The sequence below is a fragment of the Cupressus sempervirens genome, chromosome 2 (genome assembly GCF_028749045.1).
Source record: "Cupressus sempervirens isolate cs-2001-9-10 chromosome 2, ASM2874904v1, whole genome shotgun sequence".
In the NCBI taxonomy this organism is placed as follows: Eukaryota; Viridiplantae; Streptophyta; class Pinopsida; order Cupressales; family Cupressaceae; genus Cupressus; species Cupressus sempervirens.
Window position 1 is genome coordinate 153,231,633 of NC_143119.1, and position 21,966 is coordinate 153,253,598.

General features: G+C 36.2%; 1 protein-coding gene across 2 annotated transcripts in view; it reads right to left on the minus strand.

Moving 5' to 3' along the window:
* The window catches only part of LOC149571508 (zinc finger protein CONSTANS-LIKE 9-like), a 73,141-nt gene that overhangs the window by 32,024 nt on the left and 19,151 nt on the right, over positions 1-21,966 (minus strand). For both annotated transcript variants that reach the window (XM_089813016.1, XM_089813015.1), the window contains one exon: positions 19,180-19,572. In XM_089813016.1, the coding sequence (XP_089669142.1) occupies positions 19,180-19,572 (393 nt within the window). The remainder of the gene's footprint in view (positions 1-19,179; positions 19,573-21,966) is intronic.

Consider the following 21,966-nt stretch of genomic DNA (forward strand, 5'->3'; position numbering starts at 1 on the left):
CAACATTGCATTCCAAACTACTATGTACATCAAAATTATGTTTAATCACAGAGATTGTACTATAATAACACAATTTAAAAACCACAAAAACTAAGTCCTCAAAATAGCTACAATAAACATGTAATGACCACTTTTCTAAGTTTTCCCTAAATCTAGCCCAAGCACCTTGTAAATATCAAATCTGCCGACTTTCTCTCTTTGGATGCCGATTTCTGCTCTCTTGGATGAGTGTTACTCTTCAATAGTTTGATCTCCCTTGATTGATACCTTAACGTATGGGTGAGTGATGATGGATTATTCCCCTTCAATGCTTGGAATGAATCCTTCTTTATACTTATTGGTGGAAAAGTCACCACCTTTCATAAGGATTGAGTCACCACTTTCATTGTTTCCTTTGAGAATAATATACTATTCCCCAAATTGATTTCCTCCTCAGAAAAAAATTCTCCTTAATATACCCTCCAATATGAGGGAGAGTCACACCTCTGATGGTTTTGGTTTCTAGCACCATCATAGAAAGGCTTTAGAGCTTATATGCTAAAAGAGATCATAGAGTTTACTAGTGAGTTACTTATTGAGCACCACAAGTAATGGGAGATTAAAAGTTCCATCATAATGTCGAATGGATGGACTACAATACTAATCAAATAGTGCAGTAGACTTCTTCAAATTTGTAGATGCATATAATAGTGGAATTAGCCCACTTGCATTGTTATCAGTTTGGTGGGGTAGTGGAGGTTGAGCCAAGGCAATGGAATTTACCAAAGACAATACCTCAAACAAAAGATAAGCTTCTACATTTTTTGGAGCCCATGCACAATAAATTCCCTTGATTTAATGCTTGAATACTTCAGCAAAGTTCAATGGGTTAAATGGTAGACCAATGATAGATGAGGAGATTCATTGTTAGATTCGTATATGCAAACACTAAGATGTTGAACATGATGAGATCCTTCAATAAGAGAAAGGAGTTCGTTGCAAAACTAATGTGCCCAAAAGATAAAATTGAAATGCATGTTTACTTTATCAAATTGTGTAAAGAGTAGCTTTTCCAATTACATAGTATCACCATTGAACATTTTGTTTTTTGAAACATCATTTTGGATGGATGCACATGAGACTATGAATTTCAAACAACTTAGTTTAGGTATTGAGATTGGTCCATCCACAATAGGCAATGCAATTTACCAAAGACAAACTTCTATATTGTCTTGCAGCCCATGCAAAATATATTCCTTTGATTTAACCCTTGAATAGATTGGCAAAATGCAATGTGTTAGATATTATACCTATACTAGATGGGGATATTCATTGCTAAATTCACATATGATAACACTAAGGTGTTGAGTATGATAAGATCCTTCACTAAGGGAAAGAAGTTCATGTGACCAAGTGAAACAAGGTATGACACAAACTTCCTAACCTTGCAAAACTAATGTGCCTAAAAGATTACCTTGAAATGTGTAGTTATTTTATCAAATTGGTTAAAGAGTAGCTTTCTCAATCACATAGCATCATCATTAAACATTTTTTTGACAAATCATTTTGGACAGATTCTCATGAGACTACGAATTACAAAAACCTTAATTTGGGTATTGAGATTGGTCTGTAGGAAAAGGTTTACCATGGGGTTTTTTATGATGCGATGGGCAGCATAAAAGAGGCAATGATTTGGGAGATTATTAATGTTAGATGAAACCATCAAATGCATTGTCAAGATATTCTCAAACCTTATGCTACTTCATTCAACAAGATCGAGAAGTTATAGGAGAGATTACATGTAACATTTATTTCCAGTGCAAAGGAGAAATAAGTAGCCATTGCAATTACTAATATATAACCAAGCAAAGGATTTCTTCTTTGTCATATACAAAATAGAGTTAAAGAAGACAATAATATTAGGTGTTAAATCTTGAAATAATAATTCTTAATCAAACTTCATCTGCAACATTTTTAGCTTACTGAAAACTTAAAATAAGTTATTGATAAATTAATAAGTTTTTCTTTGGCAACTAACCCAACGTTAAACACGAGTTGGGACTATAAATGCCAAATTACTTCAATGAATGGTAATTCATATTGTAATGTCCACTTTTTGTAACAGGATTTAATATTGAATAATTATTGCATTAAAATATAAAAATTAATTATCTATCAAAAAAACAATAATAAACTTATAATATACTATATAGTTTTATTATGCTTAATAAATGGTCAAACAGTATGAAATAAAGATTTATTTCCTTCAAACATGAGTTATAAAAGGAAGAAGTGTTCATCAAAAAGTAGATATGGAGAAAGGAAGAAAGAAATGGAGCATATGAACCAAGGAAGGATTAATCGAGGAAGAAAGTAATGGGAAGAGAAAAAAGTGTAAACTTTTCTTGGTTCTCAAATCAACAAATTGTAAAACCCTACAAGTATGTTGAGCTATATGATTCGGTTTGACAATTGACTTCACTAAGGAATGAGATTCAATCCTCACAGAGATTGACTTCTTTTACACTTCTGGTTCTGCTAGACCAAGGCAAGTGTACCTCTTGGTAATTTAAGCAGATTAAGGCTTCTTATGATCTCTCTTTGATCTCTACTTCTATTTCAGAGTGACATGAAAGGTCTGAAATAGATAAATCTATCTTGTAACCCTACTCCTACACCTCCTACTTCTATCTGCACAATTGAAAATAAAATTTAAAATTATTTGATTGGTATTCAGGTGAAATTAGATCAGTGCCTTATCTTAGGCCACTGAGTCATAATAATTATCTACTCCTCCAATGTTTGAAAACTTGAATTGTCCAACACTTCTCTAGTTTATGTCTTGCATAAATGTGCAAGGATGCCAATCACAAACATCCTTCTTGCTAATCCAACTTATTCCTCCAAATCACAATACCTATCTGATAGAATTTCACTCTTGCTTGAAGAGACCGACCAAAAAAGATACACAAAAGCATTAAGGCGCCACGACAAATCAATGATATCCTTGATATACAAGTTCATAAGATTAGACTAACAATACTATGGAGAAGGTTCAAAATGATATCCTTGTATTAAAATCAATAAATAGTTGACAATGTAATAAAGCATATTATTTATGCATGGTCTCTATTAAAACCCTAGAGACACAAGGTAGTGTTTGGTATAAATTATATTCCAATTCAACCTTTTCTATGTTAGTCCTGATTTCCCTTTTATAACAATAAGGGAGTGCTTCAGACCATCACAACCTTACATTACAAAAGTTATTAATTTAATTAAGAGATAAATATTATCACTAAACCTTTGCTCTTCAACTTTTATGCTCTCTTGAATTGTATTCCTCTTATGATGAAATAATAAACTCGTTACATCCCTTCAGTAACAAAATGAGTTTTGCATATGCCTTTATACATATTTCCACTTGTTGGTTCCCAAATCAACAGCTTGGGAAGTTCTAAGATTATGCCTAATTCTATGTTCAAACTCTCTATTTGACCTGGCCAACGAACATGAGTAACTAACTTGTAGTTGACTTCTTGTGCACTCCTAGGTCTCGCAAATCAAGGTGGGTATACTTGATATTTTGATGTTTCTTCTCTCCTTTTGATTCACAATATAGTGGTATATTTATTGTATATTATTTCTTACTTGAGTCTACAAGTATCTTTTGATTTGATATCTTCCTACAAATATCTAACTTAATTTTGAATGTTTTTTATATAATAGATCAGTGCCTTCTCCTCACTTGGGCAATAGAGTCATCCACTTCCAAACCCCATGTATAACTCTGAAGGACAACTTTTTAAGTCCACCCCTTAAATGGACCTGTCAACTACCCAACCTCTGATGCTATGAAATTGTACAATAATCCTCACAACTAGTCTAATTGAATTTAACTATCACTGCAAAAATCAATTAGACAAGACGCAACAAGCTAAATGAATGTTAGATGTATCTTGATGTTCAAACTATTTAACATCACACAATTCTTTTACATAGTGACTTGGAGTAGCAATTATCAATTTTAAGATAATTACAATAGAGAACTAATCCGAAAATGAAAATACTCCACAAAACAATTGTGAAGATGAAATTTGAAAATGTTACTAAATTATATTTTATTCACAATATGCAAATCAATACTTCTTTCATTTGAATTCTTGCTCTCTTTACATTTTACATTATGTGTATATGTGTGTGTGTGTGTGGCTGAGTGGCTTGCAAGCCTCTTTAAGGTGAAAATACACCACCTTATTACAAACCTTTTGGAAAAAACTAAACAATTAATTAAAAATAACTACCTAACTTTCGGATTTGAGTTTGGTCACAAAACCAAAACACCTCGTGTAAAGCTAAGATTTGGATTGGAGCTAGGTAATTTATTTTCCCGAGCTAGGGTGTTTTTAGATTTTTAAATCTCGATCATCTTCAGGCTCTGTCAACGTCGTCTTAGTAGCAGGTCAAAATTCCAACATTTATAAAGGCTTCAATTAATAAGTTCTATTTATTCTTGTCACAAAGCTTCCTTCCGTTGATTTTGTTACTCATCATATCCTTCCATCACCCTTGATCCCATTCTTATTGAATTACCTCATTCTTGTTGTTTTGCAAACACATCATATATCACGTGTAAATGGCGACAAATTGTCATTTCATAACCTCTTTTTAGCACTGCATCATTCCGCCAAATTGATTCGGCATAAGTCATCTTGCTAGCTTCATTGATCATCGGGGTATCCATCTTCATACCACACCGATCACTTCACCTACTCCGATGGTATCATATTATCAACATACACACTCCTGAAGCCTCCATCGAGTATCGGAGTATCTTAAAGTCTTTTTGCTTGCTACCATCTATTACCCCAATATTATCATTGGTATGGAATAACCCAATCTTCCTATTGGGTGTTGGAGAAATTCAAGTCATTCTTGACTGATTGTCATTGTTACTCCAAAGCTTTTCATTGCCCAAGGTTTTACCGATACTCACGCAAGAAATTGGCATGACATGTTAGCCAAATCCCCAGCACTACACATTACACTGATGAAATCCTATAAGTAACAAGTACACCGATAACTTCCCTGGGCATCGGGAAAATGCAAAGCTACTCATATTGAACATCATTCTTACACCAATAACCTTTTCGATATGACTTTCTTCGATGAGCCTTCTTAGCACTGCTTACTCTTTTCATCGGTCAATGTTTCCCCAATAATACTGATATGCTGGCTATGGTGCATATGTAACTATTCCCTTCATCCTGATTTCTTGGTGATGGGTTGGGACTTCTGAATTTGCAAAAATTTGGGGTTCCATCACCACCTATTTTGACATTCTTTGTAAAATACTTTCACTTAAGGGTAAAATTAATCATGATTTTATATTTTCATCTCTTTGGACAAAATATAATCTTTAATGAAAATCCAAATAGAAATAAAACTGCTTCAGAATTTTGTGCTTGCTAGTAATCATATTTGTTAGGTGAAATAACCACCCGCATACTAATATTTACATCTTTCGCACTTAGTGTAAGTAATTTATCTTTGCCATTTCATATATTTTATCTCCTTCCCCTTCCTTGTAAAATTAAGCAAATCTGCCCCTTCTAGTAAAAAAACTTCACTTTGGGTAATAACACCCTATTGGATGTGTTATATTTCTGTCAAATGTTTTTACTTGCTTCAACAAAATTTGTAATTCCATTTATCATTGTTCATAAATTTTATTTCCATTTTCCCTTCAAGAAAGTTTGTTGCCCTAGTTGTAGTTTGATTTTTTAATTCTTCTTCATCATTATCAATGACTTCAGCATCAGTAAAGCAAAACTAATTTTTGATTTCTTCTAATATTTTTTTAAGCTATGGCCATAAATTTGTTCGCAGCTATAATGTTTACATTTCTTTTCATCTGTGCTCTCCCTGGATACCAATAAAGCTTTACACGTATAGAGGGAATGTCGACGATGTTTATGGGACTTGGCTATACGCCTATTAATCTCTTTTTGAAGATTTAAACTGGCAACTCCATTTGCCATCAGGGAGAGTTCATGTTTCGGAGAAACTTTTGATTGTCCTGTCGTTATCTATTTTTTCCTGATATTGTTAACACATTATACTTCTCTCACCGATGACATAGAATAGGGGTCATGGCATTTGCTAATTTTGCTTTTAGTAAAATGCATTCTTCTTCTTCTCCTTATTCAACATTAAACTGTTCAATAGCTCATATATTGGTGCTGGTAGGGGGATGTTGGCGCAAGTTGTGAATTTTTCTTTACACCTGCCAACACTTTTAATTAAAAGATTTTATAATTTTCTTGCAGCAAATTCAATTTTTGCATCTCGTGCAATCATTGCATCTCATGGGATGACATCTCATTTTTGTCTGACAGTTCACTTGCATCGTCTATCTATCCACATCTTGCCTACATGTTTGTACGCAATTTTATGGCCTTTGATCCCACTACATCCAGATTTGGATGTAATCTTTAGGCACTGAGGGATCACCACAGGTTTGATTGGCATCTTAATATTCATGTGATTAAAATACATTTAAAATGTGTATGGCTGTGAATGTAACACAAACAGGGCACTTCATTGGCCCAAAGATTTTGAGGGCTTTCTTGTACGCATCTTATGCTTTCACGGATGTCGATGCCTTGTGTCAAAGCCCCATTTTGTACAGACAGGGAGGGAAATACATTTACAAAATCTGTGGCTGGACATGAACATAACACAAATAGAGCACTTCATTAACTGAAAGATTTCAAGAGCTTTATTGTTCACATCTTATGCTTTCATGGATATCAATGCCTTGCATCAGAGCTCCTCTTTTGTACAGACAGGGACGATTCTTTACAAAGGCTACAGAATCTCGCTTTATGTCTGTTGATTGCATTCATTTAAAAAGTTTTCTGAAGTCTTTCCAAGATCTGTAGATCTCTGTGTTCCATGAGATTCCCTAAAATGGTGCCTCTGTGGGAAAATTGTCAAAAGATTTACATGCCCCTGACAGGGCATAGCAGTTTGGGGAGATTTTTCAATCTTCAATCCCTCAAATGGCACGTCTTCCCGATTGACTCACATTTCGGGAAGACTCTTCACACCTCCATCCAATGGTTTTGGTCAACAAGTATCAATACCATTGGTTATTGACTCATCTTTTAGATTGCTCCAGAGATATCCTGATGAAACCTTACCTTTACTTTTGCAATTAGGCATAGGCCCCAATTTAATTTAAACTTCGGTCTGTGAAAACCCAACAGCATTTGAAATGACCAAATAAATTTTTGGCCCCTTCGCCACATCTGTTTGAAAATAATTTTATAATTTAAATAATATAAACCTTCTACTCAAATTAAAAATCAATCTCAGGTGTAGGATATCAGCTAGGACCCTTCTGGATCTAGCTTAAAAAAAGGTTTTCAAATGACTGGCCATTGAGTCTTTTCAAATTGGTATTGAGAGTGGTTTGAAATGCATTTGAAGTCCAACTTTGAGATTTGGCATCCTCAATTCTGTATTTTGAGCCAATGTTGAAGTGACCAATTGGAATAACATGCATTTTGTAACTGCCCTTGAAAATTAATCAAATCATTTCTTGAAACCATGAGAACTGAGAAGCGCATAGACATCTGATCAAACATCGTACATCAATAAAAGGTTCTGGAAAGTTCATCCCGGAGCAGAAGATATCCACTATCAAAGTTGGCTTCTAATTATCTGAAATATAGTAAGCAACTCATTTTAAACTGCTTCAAGTTTTGGCCCTGAAAAGGTATCACACTAAATTATAAGGCTCAACCACTTTGCACACTGGTAGACAATTCTACAAAAAGTCACTAGAATCAATTCGTTTATCTTGATCATCGTCTTATAGAAAGACATTAAAATTCAAATCAGGCCTCTGGTCACATGTTGACTGTATAATCAGCAAATATTAATTAATTGTGTTCGGTTTCTATCTTGAAAAAATATCAAATGAGCTATTGAGTCTCTAAAAACTTGCATAGAAGCTCTTTATAGCATAGACACTAAGACAACTATAGGGACCGATTGGTTTGGTACAGAAGTGATCTGTACGTGAAATATTAATTACTACAATAGGCCAATTTCATAGATTTTGAAATGAGTAGAAAGAAATCTGGATAAATTGCAAATGGAATGGGATTGGGAAAAATAACAAGTAGGGTCATGGGGTTCTGCAAATAGGCACAGGGTTACTTTATGATAGGGACAATTGAAAGGAACAATTGGTCTGATGAGAAAGGGCTTAGCTACTGAAATATTGACTCATGAAAATGGCTCACTTGAAGGATGCACTGTGAGATTGTCTTAGAATCCTAAAAACTAGTGTTTCAAAACATGTTAATTTCGACTCTGAGAAGCTGAACATTGTCAGTAAATTCTATATTGTAGCCGACGGGTAGAATTGTATCCGAAAGGGTGTGTGACGTTTAAGTCACCCCTTTGGGAAAGTATATGTACACCGTCCGGAAGGGACTTTGGGACATCATCAAAATCATTGTAATAAGCGTAATCATATTGTAAGCATTGGAGTGCATATTGGGTATATGAATAAAGTATCTGTTTTGTGTTATATCTTACTGTACTACATGCCATAAGTATCCCTTTACCCTGTACAGTAAACATTTGGCGCCGTTGCCAGTCGAACCTGGAATGTAGGAAGTATTATGAAGATTAATGCCTAATTTGCTCAATAAGGATAGGAATAAGATAAAGGATAAGGATGAAATACACACAGCATAGGAAGTTTTAATTTTAGCACAATAGGCGAAGTGCACAAAGAAGCTTCAGCAGATTACCAATGGACATTGAGGGGGTGAAGGAGCACAGACGGAGGGAGTGCATTCACCTAACAGACCGAGGAGTGTGAAGGAATTGCTAGAAGAGACTCGACAACGATTGAATTTGGTGGAAGAGACAAGGGAGGAGTTCCTTAACTAGTATACGCCGAGGGTAGAGAATCCGAACGGAAGGGAAGTAACTCGCATGGCTCAAAGTGATGAAGGAGCACGAGTCTAGAGTGAACTCTTCGTTCCCAATACACCCGACGAACAAATACAGGCAGAGAATCGGACAACTTCGCTTGAGGAAGATCTTTTCTCACCAAGTAATGCGGTTGTTGGAAGTAGGACAGTTGTCCGAAGCAACATGGTTGTGCAAAACAACGTGAGTGCTCAGAACAATGCGGGTACTCAGAAGAACACAGGTGCTCAGAACAACGCGGGTACTCAAAACAACACGGGTGCTCAGAACAGTGCGGGTCCATAGCAAGTACCACAGAATCAAAAGGAAGTAGTAATGGCAGGACCAAAGGAAAAATTGCCAAAGTTCAACAGTGATGGGACGACAGATCCAATCAAACACTGCAAGACGTGAAACAATATGGATGGCAAATGGTGTAACGGACAAAGATGGTTGGGTTCGATAGTTTTCAACGACCCTGCAAGGTGTAGCAATTGATTGGTTTGCAGATGTCGATCCTCAGAAATTGACTACATGGGCAAACGTTAGGAAGGAGTTCATGGTAGAGTTTTGATTGCTAAGGGATGATAACAAAATTGTAGTAGAGATATACAGCACAAAGCAGGGGAAAAACAAAACGATCCGTGTCTATGCAATAAGGCTGAAAGAGTTGGTGAGGAAGATGCAGAGCCCACCGGCTGACAGATTAAAGAAACGATGGTTTGCTGAGGGGCTATGGCCTGCTTGGAAGAAGAAAATGAAGATTGTATCTCTAGCATCGTACGCAAATGCATATAATTGGGCGATAGATCTAGAGAGTGAACAAAAAACAAGCAAGAGGAAGAAGCACAAAATTGTCAGACTCAGACAATTCATCGTTTGAAAGTAGTAGCAACGATGAAGAATCAAGCAAGAAAGTTCGAGCGTTGCAGAAGGATATGCTACGAATGATGAAGGAAATAAAAAATCTAAAAAAGAATCTGACTTGGTGAAGGGGGAATTGTGGTGTACGGACTGTAAAGAGGAAGGCCACACAAAGGGCTCGTGCTCGAAAAAACAATTTTGTGATATCTGCCAGATTGCGGGACATTCCATAAAGGAATGTTCATTCAAGATGAAGTCAAATGGGCACCAACAAGTATTACTAACGCAGGAAGTGTCCACCGGAACAAACACGAACAACGATGCAACCTCAGGAGTATATCGCAACAATAACGGAAGGGGTGGTAATAATAATAAGAATGAAGGTCGAAGTCAGATAGAGCATGACTCAAGTGGACAGTCGATGATACAATATCGTGCATGTAACCTCTCGGGGCACTTCGCCAGAGATTGTACCACGAAGGAGACGTCGTAGTTGTTATGCAAATGGTGTGGTCCAGGAGACCACGAAGATTTGAAATGCCCGAAGCAGGGGGTGAATTTGTTAAGCATCGAAACATGTGAGGAGGAAGCAGTAGTCATTATGTGTGAGAAAGTTAAGAAGGCATAGTACCCTGGTGCAAAGGAAGAAAAGAACAGGTTGCAGCAAGCACGAGCGGAATTAGAAAAACAGATGGAAACAAGAAAGTTGCAAGCAAAAGACACTACTGATACCTCGAAGAGGAACCTAGCTGAACAAAACATGATAAGGCAAGTAATGCAAATAGAAGTTCCTGTAAAATTAAATGACCTTACAATGCCTCAGTTACGGACGACGACTCTGAAAATGACACCACTTTCGAAAACAACGGAGGAAATAGGAAAACACAGTAGGGGAACGACTGCAATAGACCCAATGCTACTGGCACTCACGACAAGAAGGCATCTGATAGTAGTTGAGACAGGTATCCTAGTAACCATACTTACAGACACAATTGTGGATGGAGGGTCAGGCGTGAACGTGTTACCAGAGGATACATGGAAAGAGTTGGGACAACCTACATTGTGGCCACCTACATTTCAATTACTCACAAGGGATCAGCACGGAATCAAGTCGTTGGGAACCCTGATGGCGCAGCTGGTAACTATTGGAACGCATCCATTTCTGTTAGATTTCATGGTCATTCTGCTAAAAAGAAAAGGGTATGACGCTATCCTTGAACGGGGTTGGTTGGTGCAAGCAAAAGTGAAACATGATTGGAAACAAAATACCCTATCCATGGAACACAGGGGCCGAAGATTTGCAATTGACCTACGCACACAGATGGTAGGGGAGGATGCAGCGTTGTCAGATTCCAAAGGTGAAGGCGAAGGTGACAGCAAGGGGAAGAAGAGAATGGAAATGGACGAAGGAGGAGTATTGAGATTAGGAGGGTCGAATGATTACGACCTAGACTTGGTGAACGACCTACTCCACTGGCAAATGGAGAGTTACGAGCTCTTCCCAAGTTGTAATATGTTAAGGGTCGACAAAGGTAATAAAGGAGAGGAAAATGAATGTCCAAAGAAATACAAAGAAGTGAAAGAAGGCAACATAGTTACGGCTGAAGTTGAAGAAAAGAACATACCGTATAGCCAGTACAAGAGGAAGAACATACCATACAAACCCAGAAAAAGAAAAGATTCCATCGTACGATACACGATGAACGGACCGAGCGGAAAGTAAAAGTTACACTGCACCACGGAGTTAGTAGAAAGGTGTCGGCAGCAAGGAAAACACATCATAACAAAAAAGAAGGGCCTAATAAAAACTCCAACAATACGGAGTGAAGGTTCTAGAATCAAGAACACAGTTATTGATAGCGAGGAGTGGCAACCAATGCAATTCATGGTACCAAGTTTAAGAACCACAATCGAAAACAAGCCAAGAGATATGGAAAGCCTGAGGGAAAGACTGTATAATTTAAATAAACTTGATGAGCAACGACTCAAGTACAATGGGCCACAAAGGTTACATAGAATAGGCATAAGGCACGGCATGACAAGCACTTGAAGTTGAACAGATTTCAACCAGGCTAGTTAGTTTCGAAGTAAAATGGGCGAAACGAAATCAGACCAGGAAAGTTCAAAGTGAAGTGGGTAGGACAATACAAGATCTGCGAAGTCGGCAATAATGGAGCAATCAAATTATGTACGCTTGACAAGAAGTACCCAATGCAATGAATGAGTCGAAGTTGAAAATCTATCACGAAAGTAATAACACGCCCCCGTGGACGAACAACTAAGAGATAGTATTAAAATAGTAATTACTAATGTATATATGTAAAAGTAAATGTAAATAATAATAAAGAATGTGAAGTGGTAATTTGTTAATAAGAACAATGATAAAAGAGTAAACTGAAGGCCATACAGTGCACCGTACGGTTGGAAGACTTGTCTAGAGGGGATAATAGTACTGACGGATTAAATAAATCGCATGTACCATTAAATAATAAAGTTGAACAAATTTTCATTGTACAACTATAAGAGGAATTATAATAAGTGCAAGCAAATATAATACAAACGTGCAAACTGGGAAGTCGTACGGCCATACCACTGTACACAAGAAACACTCAGGATGAACACTGTACGAAATGAAGAAAATATGAAAGGAGTAACGAGCTTAAGGGTTGTATGGACGTACTGAATGCAATAGGGGGGTATTTTGGACCATACGACCTTGTGTGGAGTTAGTAGGTAATCACAGTGATCCACCATATGGCCAAGCAGAGAGTAGAAATCACACAGGTAGTACACTAATACACCGTATGACAAGGATATAGAAAGAGGTGGTGACAGGAAGCAAACTGTATGGTCGTACGACACAGCGGAATAACATAATTGTCGTGCGGTAGTCTGTATGGCCTAGGAAGAGCACCTTACAGTTAGCTGTAAAAGACAAAAGTTGTCGTATGGCATGCGGTGACCGTATAGAATACTTGTGGAGGTAGTGAATGATGTAGTCATACATCGTACGGTATTGGCAGTAGGAGAAGTATACAAGTAGAAACTGTACAAATGTAGGTACAAATAAAGGCACATTAAAGAAAACATCGTATAGCATGGACATCTCACATTGGGTACCGTACGACAAGCAAAAATGAAGCCAGTCAAAGCATAAAATAGTAACGTATGGCCAACGCAATCAAGGAAATAGGGTTATAATTATAGCATACTAGAGTATGGTAGGAAGGTTCTTAAAAAAAAATGATGACAAATCAAAACAATTCACAATGAATAACGTATGATACCGAAGTGAAGGGAAAGACATAAACAAGTAGTAAAACATAAGCGGTAGGCAAAAAGAGTGTGATTGGAAGAAAATCACAAAAATGGTGTTCTAGGACCCCACGGGGGCGCTGCCCCTCGACCCCTCTGGGGGCGTTACCCCCTAGACCCCTAGTCAGTGCAATCATCAGTCGTGGGAAATGTGACCAGTTGATAAGACCTGGAGCTACTACAGGCATGGAGTGTCTGTGTGCCAAAGGTGGAGAGAGCACTGGAGGAAGCCTTTTGAGAGGGATGCTACACTTTGAGGCACTCGGAGTAGGTGTTGATTGGACTTGAGGCTATATTGGTGGATGCATAGAGAGCTCGGGAAGAGCTAATCATCCAATTGAAGGCAGTAGAGCGACACTTGGCTCAGTGTACCCAAGAGTTGGAAGCAGAGAAGGCGGCACAGGTGGCTATCAAGGTTAGCTTGGCTAAGGAGACAGTATTGTGTTAGCAGAGGCTATAGATGCAACGTGTTTTGGAGACTAGTTGGTGCAGGCATGGGAGGAATGTGAATGTGATGTGAAGGAAAAAGATTTACCCTGTTATAGTTAGTCATAGTTAATGTATTCCATTTTGTTAATTTGTCTCAGATATTTTGTAATTGTCGTCCGAAAACGACTTCACTTTTTGGGGGGGATGATGTTGTTGGTAAATTCTATATTGTAGCCAACAGGTAGAATTGTATCCAAAAGGGCGCATAATGGTTGAGTCACCCCTTCGGGAAAGTATATGTACACCTTCTAGAAGGGACTTTGGGACATCATCAGAATCATTGTAATGAGCGTAATCATATTGTAAGCATTGGAGTGCATATTGTGTATATGAATAAAGTATATGTTCTGTGTTATATCTTACTGTACTACATGGGATAAGTATCCTTTTACCCTGTACGATAAACACTAAAAATGGATGTGCACACTTATTTATTTCGGACAAGTGGGATTCCCAGCAGAATTCACCTATTGAGCATTGGTCTGAGGACATTTTTAGGGTTTTCTCATTATATGGAACTCTGAATTTTGCAAAAAACTAGAGTTCCAACACTTTCGAATGAAGAAATTATTAAGGATTGTACTCTTTCAGAGGGTGGTAATTGTGGAAGGTAGTTTCTTGCAAAGGGTAGACATGATGATGGAGTGCTACTTTTCCCTCACAGTGGAAGATATAAAGGGAAGAAGGTTTTTTTTGCGGACATCTAAGAGAAATCAATTTGAAATTTATTTTTTCAGAAGGCAGCAATTTGAGCTGGGGACTTAATTCTTTGAAAGTAGGTGACCCTTTCACCAATAAAGTATAAAAAGGATATCATTGCCAACTTTCAAGAATCACTTATCAATCATCATTCGTGAATCCACAAAAGCAATCATCAATTATCAAATCAAGCAAACAACAAATCAGCAAATTATAATACTAAATCAGCATTAATTCAATACTCATTAACCAATATATCAAACAAGCATTTATTATATCATCCTTAATCAAACATCTAATCAGCAAGCACTTAATCATCATTCATCAATATCTCAAATCATACAATCGAAGAATTTCATTCAATCAATCAATCACTCATCAATCAAGTGAAATGTGAAAAACAAAAAGGAAAATTAGGATACAAAGGCAGATATAAATATTAGCATCAGCAATAAAATATTGACAGATTAGTTTAAGAATATAAATAGATTACACATATATAAATGCATAGACATAACTCTCAGAAATTACATTATTGCTCCTGTAACTAAATTGCTTTTCCTTTTAAGACTAATTAATAGCAAATTCATACAGCTAATCGGATTTCAATTTATGGGAAATGGCTTGCAAAAAGGAAGGATAACCAGCCTTTCGGGTTCATGAGAGGTGATTCTTCATCAAGCACCCTACCTTGAGATGTAAAATTTGTGTGCCAGGAAAGATGAATCATAGATGCTCTAACACATCCTTCATGACAAGGTATTCTCTTACGCATGTCATAACAAATTGAAAATATGGCAATAATAGCCAAGTCATAGTTCCAAGCCTTTTCCATGAGAGTTTATAATTAATTAACAATAACAAACAAATCAAACATTAAAATACGAGATTGAGTCACCTTTTACAACACCTGTGTGTCCCTTCATTTTCTAAAGCAAGAAAACCTATTCAAGGACAAGTAGAGGGCAAATCAGAGCATAGAGACACTCAATGGCAAATTTATCTAAAAGAGAGACATTTATTGAAGTGGCTAGGGGAAGAGCAGTTATAGTTGAAAAATGAAGTCGCAAACTAGACAATATGAAAAACAACTAAAAGTTGCATACCTAACTGTGTGGTAGTTTGTATTGAGCAATAATTAGTTACATAAGCAACTGCAACTATCAACTAGTTTTTCTCTACTTTTTTCTTCCTAGGATAAAAGTCCTGTGTTCTGTTGCAAACATTTTTTATTCTTTAGTTTTTATTTCCAGTCTAAATAGACATTTTAATCATCTAGCTAATTTTCATTGAGCCACAGTAGAAAAAATCATTACTCATTGCTCATCCCTTTCAATCCCTTTTTTTTCAAACCAAAAAATTTCAATGATAAAAGAAAATCATAGTCTACGTTTTCACTAATTAAATCACTAAAATTACGTGCACAAATAACTCATGAATTTTATCACATTTTTTAATAGTTTTTTGCCCCTTTCATTGTTGTGGTGATTTTTTCTTAAAAATCCTAGCCCTAACAATATTTGTTACTTTTTCTAAAACCCCAATGTGACTGTTTTCAAATATCTTTTGGTTTGCCAACTTATTCCCAAGAACAAATTTTGCTTTTTCAAGTAGCAAAATATTATAAGTCGTTCAATCTGTTGATTTCAACTATAAATCAAGGAAGTTTTAGATCACTTACAATCTATATTTTGAGATATCTTTGTCCCAATTCAAGGTTTGCACACAATTGGAGCATATTTAAGGCTAGTCACGAAGAAGCAAAAGAGCTTGGCCTTAAACTACCTTAGTGATCTCATTTTTGTGTGGTACAACCTTTTAAGTGGGACTCAAAAAAGTGGAGGTGAAGAATATTGTGATGCAATCAAATTGAATTGCTAAGAATGTGAAACCCATGTTTCTTGCAAAAGAGATCATTAATTTTGAGAGGGGGCCAACAGCATAGGTAGCAAGCACATGTGAAAGTGAAAGCATCAAGTGAGTCTCCAATGGATACCGATCATGATTTGCTGGAGGATGATATTCTTCTTGAGGACTTTTAAGTTTTTACCATTCAACTGAAGGGTGCCACCACTAAAGAGATGTGAATGAAGGAAAAGATTGTAAAACATTTTTATGGATGTGTAATTTTCTATGATGATGATGACAACTAATCAATCATCATATATAATATATGACAGTATGATGTGCAATTTTTACTCCCTTTTTAGGCATAGACTATTAAAAGAAACTACCTTCAGGATCTCTAAATTTGGTATATAGAATGCTATTTAGCTTATCTTTATACAAATTATATAGTTGTTTAGTATGCTAGAAAAGGGGCAGCATGCAGTTACATATAGGTTACTTAGACACTCAATTCTCATGTAACATCACACAAGCTAGATTATCACATTGATAGAGTTATTTGTTTCAAGTGGTCTTTAATGCCCAACAACAAATTTAATTGATCTCACTCAGATTTGTGTCACATGGATAATGCATGCCAACACATTTCCTTCAACAATTTTGTGCCAGTAGGAATCCTTTGTTTTCAATTCAAACAATAATCACTAATACTTCACAATCTAATGTGTGTAATTTAATGTAAGAATGCGAAAATTTTGACAAACAACATCTCGTAGTTACATTAAAATTGCACAATGATCAATTAGATAATGTATAGGTCAATGACAAAAAATCTAAGTTGCCAGTTCGCGGTTCGGTTCTGGGTTCGGGTTCGAGAACCGGTTTGCTGGTTCGACAAAATTTTGAAAAGGGGTTCGGGTTCGTTTGGGTTCGTTAGTACAAAAACATGTAAAAAAAAATTTTTTTTTTTTAAATATATATATATATATATACACATCTTTACGAAGCATGAGTTAGAATTAGAATGTAGCATAGTAGCATAAACACATTTGAACAACAAAAAACTTTAAAACAGCATAAACAATATAGTAGCAAACCACAGCGATCATTGGAACCCCTAGCGACTAGATCTCTTCCCTTTCATTTAAAAAATTCATAACTATATCTGATTAGTTTATGCAGATCAACAGTAAGTTTTAATAAAAATTTCTTCTTTTCATAAATTTATTTACCAAACTCTTATTATGATTAACATAATCGATTGAACATGGTTAAAAACTAATTAGATCTAGCTTACAGAAGGTAAATCCCTTTGACCAGCTGAATATTCTTCAATCTCTTTGTGCACAATCTCCCAAGCACTGATCAACAACAGTAAACTGGAAAAAGACCATTCATGGAGGCCTTTGGATAACACAGTCTGACGTCCCAGATTCAATATTCTTTAATACAATTTTTAATATACCTAGAGGAGAAATAATCAGCCAAACAGTGATAGATAATGTGGTAAGTAGCTGCCCCACCTGACCATATTCATGTGACCGTAACTTTCTTCTGCAGGGCAACATTTCCCAATAAAACGTTGTTTATTGTTTAGTGTTTGAAAAATTCATATTGCTACTCAAATAGGCCCTGAAATTCCTCGAAATTGGTCATGGTGGTCACCACATGTTGAGCATCTTCTCTTGTGGGTGTCTCAAATTTAGTAGCATTTTGATTCAAATAGAAAGTGTTTTACAGCTAGGGATTACTCAACACTAAAAAACTGTGGCATTGTAATGCCTACCAACCCAGACCCAAGATGTATCAACATAAATTAAATTAAAACATGCTGTAATGTGGAAAATTTATATGTGGTTCTCTTAGGTTCGAACCCTGCTCCGAAATTTTATATGTGGTTCTCTTGGGTTCGAACCCTGGTTCGAACCAGATCGAACCAGGCCTCCAAAAACGAACCCAGGTCGAACCGGACCAGAACCACGAACCGGTTCGAACCGGTACGTGGTCCGGAGGGGGGGGGGGGAGGTACCCGTGCAACTTAGCAAAAAATCACTGTTTAAGGTCCTTTAGCTGGTCAATAGTGAAAATTGAGGGGTGACATATTGCTTATATATACCTCAAATAAAGTGTGATCCCCTCCAAAGAAAAAAAAAAGTATAAGATGAGAAACTCAGTTTTCCAGATTGGTAGAGCCAAGTATTGCTTAGTACAAAACTGCTTCCCCGTGGATTTTGTATCATTTTTACTACAAATTTATGCAATGTGAAAGAGAATAAAGGAACATTATAGGTTTTCCACTCTCAGTATCTCCCCTTCTGTCATCCTCTACGTGCAGGTCCTATCATCCTCAAAACAAAGTCAAACTGGCTTTGATACCATACCAGAATTCAGACAAGCTATTTTGAACTCTAAGAACCTCTCATGGGCAGTAGCTTCTTTACCACTAACCTACTCAGTCACTTTGATGATGGCATTTTTTCACATTTAGAGGTGTATATTGCAATTTTTCAACAAATTGTACATGACATGCCAATATGACCATTTAAACATAAATAAAGTTGAATGGGAATTAATTTGTAAAGAAGACCTGTCAATTTTTTATCTCATACAAATGTCTACTCCAGTCCATGAGGCTTCTCGAACATCATAATGTTGATTCACAGTGTTCTTGGGGCTCAGCACACAACTACATAGCCAAAGCACTTTGGGTTTATTTCTAAATGTTGTATGATTTTTTTCAAAAAAAAAAAAGGCTTTCAGTAAAACTACAAACACAAATACAGCACAGGGAACTTCATTCCTATAAAGAACTTGCTATTGTGTGGAAGACTTTTGTACATATTCTTAAGTTACTCAAATCAGTATAATATGTTCCATTTTAATCACAAATTCCATTCTCTTTAGGAGTTTCCAGGAATGTTCAAGTATCTTTTTCACGATTCATTTGAAGTGCATATATTTATCTCTTCTATTTATTTTAACATCACAAACCTGGTTTCTTTGACTTGCAGAAGTACAGCGCCAAAAAGAGTCTCCTTGAATGGGCATTTCAGCATTAGAGTCTGAGTTAAGATGCTGTGACATGGGTATAAGCAATGAAACATCTTCCGTTTGCTGCTCAGTCAGATTCTTGTCCTCTTGTTGCTGACCTTTCTGATATCTCCCAAATCGCTGTGATTGTAAATCCAAATCATTCTTCAAAGACTTAGACATCAAACTTCCCATGGGTTGTGCATCAACTTGACCCTGTACCAGATCACATGCTTGCATTTCCTGTTGGTCCTGTAGTTGCATTGAACCTGAGGGATGCAACTTTTGCAAATCAAGTAATTGCTGAACAATGGCTTGGTTTTGTTTTGAATGGAGCTGGTGGTCTTCACGAACCTGCAAATCGTGATGAAAGTCTATGATAGAATGCCAGCTCTAGATATTCACCTATGATATAATGATAAAATTGAAAATAAACAAATCCTAAATTGGCAAAAAATAAACTCTAAAGATTATCTTGAATATAAATAGAAAAGCTACTGAAAATGAATATTATTTAATATTCATGATTAGGGAAAAGGCACTAATTTATCTTGTCAGTTAGTATTGGTCAATGAAATCTGATATCCAGCAGCCTAAATTGAACTTATAAAACTGATTTCAATGCTATATGCTTAGAACTGGACTATAAAAGTACACTCCCTGTATGAACTGCACCTTTGGAATGTTGAGTATGGATATATTTTGATCTACTTTCTCTGACCCCAGCAGCACTCACCAGATGTTGCTTAATATGTTGGCCCAATTTGGGTCAACCAGTTATTAGTCTACTTTCCAATTTTGTCGCACTTACATTTGTATAATTTTAAAAAAATTAACCATGACTCTATTTTGATCAATGCACTCAAAATAACCTATTTTCCCCAGGTTGGCAAATGGTCAATCAGAAACTGAAGCCTGCAAGTTACTTCCATAGAAACCTATAAGACCATTGACCTAGCTAAACAAAGTTTCAATAATATACCAAATAAACAGGATATTTAATTTATTAATTTTAGCTTAGAAGCCAAATTATTTCAACTCTCAAGTACTGCATCAACACTCTTTTCTCAAGAAGGAAAATTAAAGTGGCTCTCAAGTTGAATGGCAGGAAGACTCTGCAATCTACAATGTTATGTGACTCATTAATTATTGGTCTTAATTTAATTATAAACATGCTTAACAGGTGCCTTTTATTGTAGTGATAAGCCTTGCTAGCATACCTATTTTGGAGCAAATCCTGTAAAGTTACGATGTAGACAATTTTGTTATTTTACAATACTTTTAAAGGCTTTATTCCTCCTGGTATCGTTTTCTAAGCAAAGCTTCAAAGTACTACAACTTTGAAATAGAATCAAACTGAATACCTTTCTAAAGACTTTTTTTCACTAGCAAGCTGTTACTTAAATGGATACTCGTTGACTCTTTGTATATGCAAGCAGTTGATGGAGGATCAAGTGGCTCTTGAATTTTCTCCCCTTACAACAGACTCTTCAGTACATTAAAAGGTATGTCAACAGGCATCCTCACATTCATTGCTAAAATCCTCTTTTGGCAATAACATATTCTATGGCAGAAAACAAATTCTAGGGCAATAACAAATCATGTAACAATTCTTTTAGCAATAAAAAATAGGAGATTTGGAGTGCAGCCCCTTCTATGGCATTGGCAATAACAAATTTTTGGCAGAAAATGAGTGTTACAGGTAACTCTCATTAAGTGGATCTTTCTTCAACATGGGGATTGAAAAGAATTTATATGAGTTCTCTAGACAAAGAGGAAGCTACCAAATAAATTTGCAAAAATGGTGTGGTTTTTGGTACTCTAGCTTATGCTCATACTTGACATGAAGACTTCAATCCAAATTACACCTCTCAACATAAATACCTTCTTTAGATGGCGTTAGCCCACTTGCCTGAGCAATTTCATTTGTGAATCAAAAAAACTGTTCAAACTTCAGCCCTTTTCATTGCTTGATTGTTGGGAACAGCTGGGATCACACTCCCTTTATACGAATGCAAGAGCATGTATTTGAGGTTGATATTTCAATTCTTCATGGTTTACTGCCAGATAAAGCTGGAGACAAGCAGCAACTTTCTTTATTTTGTAATAGCCATATGGTTTTTTATTTATCCTATTAGAATATTAAATGGTAACTCTTAAAAGCTTAAAGTGAACATGACCAGCTTATAGAATTTGCACATAAGTTTCCAAGGAGCTACATCTTGATAAAACACCTTACAAAAAGAGCAGGAGACAAAAATACTGGTGCATTCTGTATAATGAAACATATAACGTGACCAGGAAGTTGAAGGAACATTAATGGTAGTTGATTGTGTAGTTTGAATTTATTCTCAAGCATTCTGTAGACACATCCCATCGTGCTTTATAGTGGTAGGGAAAAAGTCAATAAGATCTTTCTTGATTTTGGTCCTGGAGGATTATTGATTGATGTGCCTGGAGCCAAATCTAGTATAATTTGGCCATCTATTTCTGTAGCCTAATGTAAAATACTTGTTCTTTCATTCTAAAACGTATTCATATTAGATTGTGTCACAGATCCACATTAAGTTGTGCAAACTGCAAACTTTAAAGAAGATACTTGTGTCAAGGGAAACATACTAGTTTGTAGCAGAAATTTTGAAGCATTAAGGATTCAATTTTAGACTTCAAGGGAAGATAGTTCCAGTGTAACACCAGTGCTTGGGTACATCGGGATGCCAGGATGGGTGGACAAAGGGCCTCAATTGC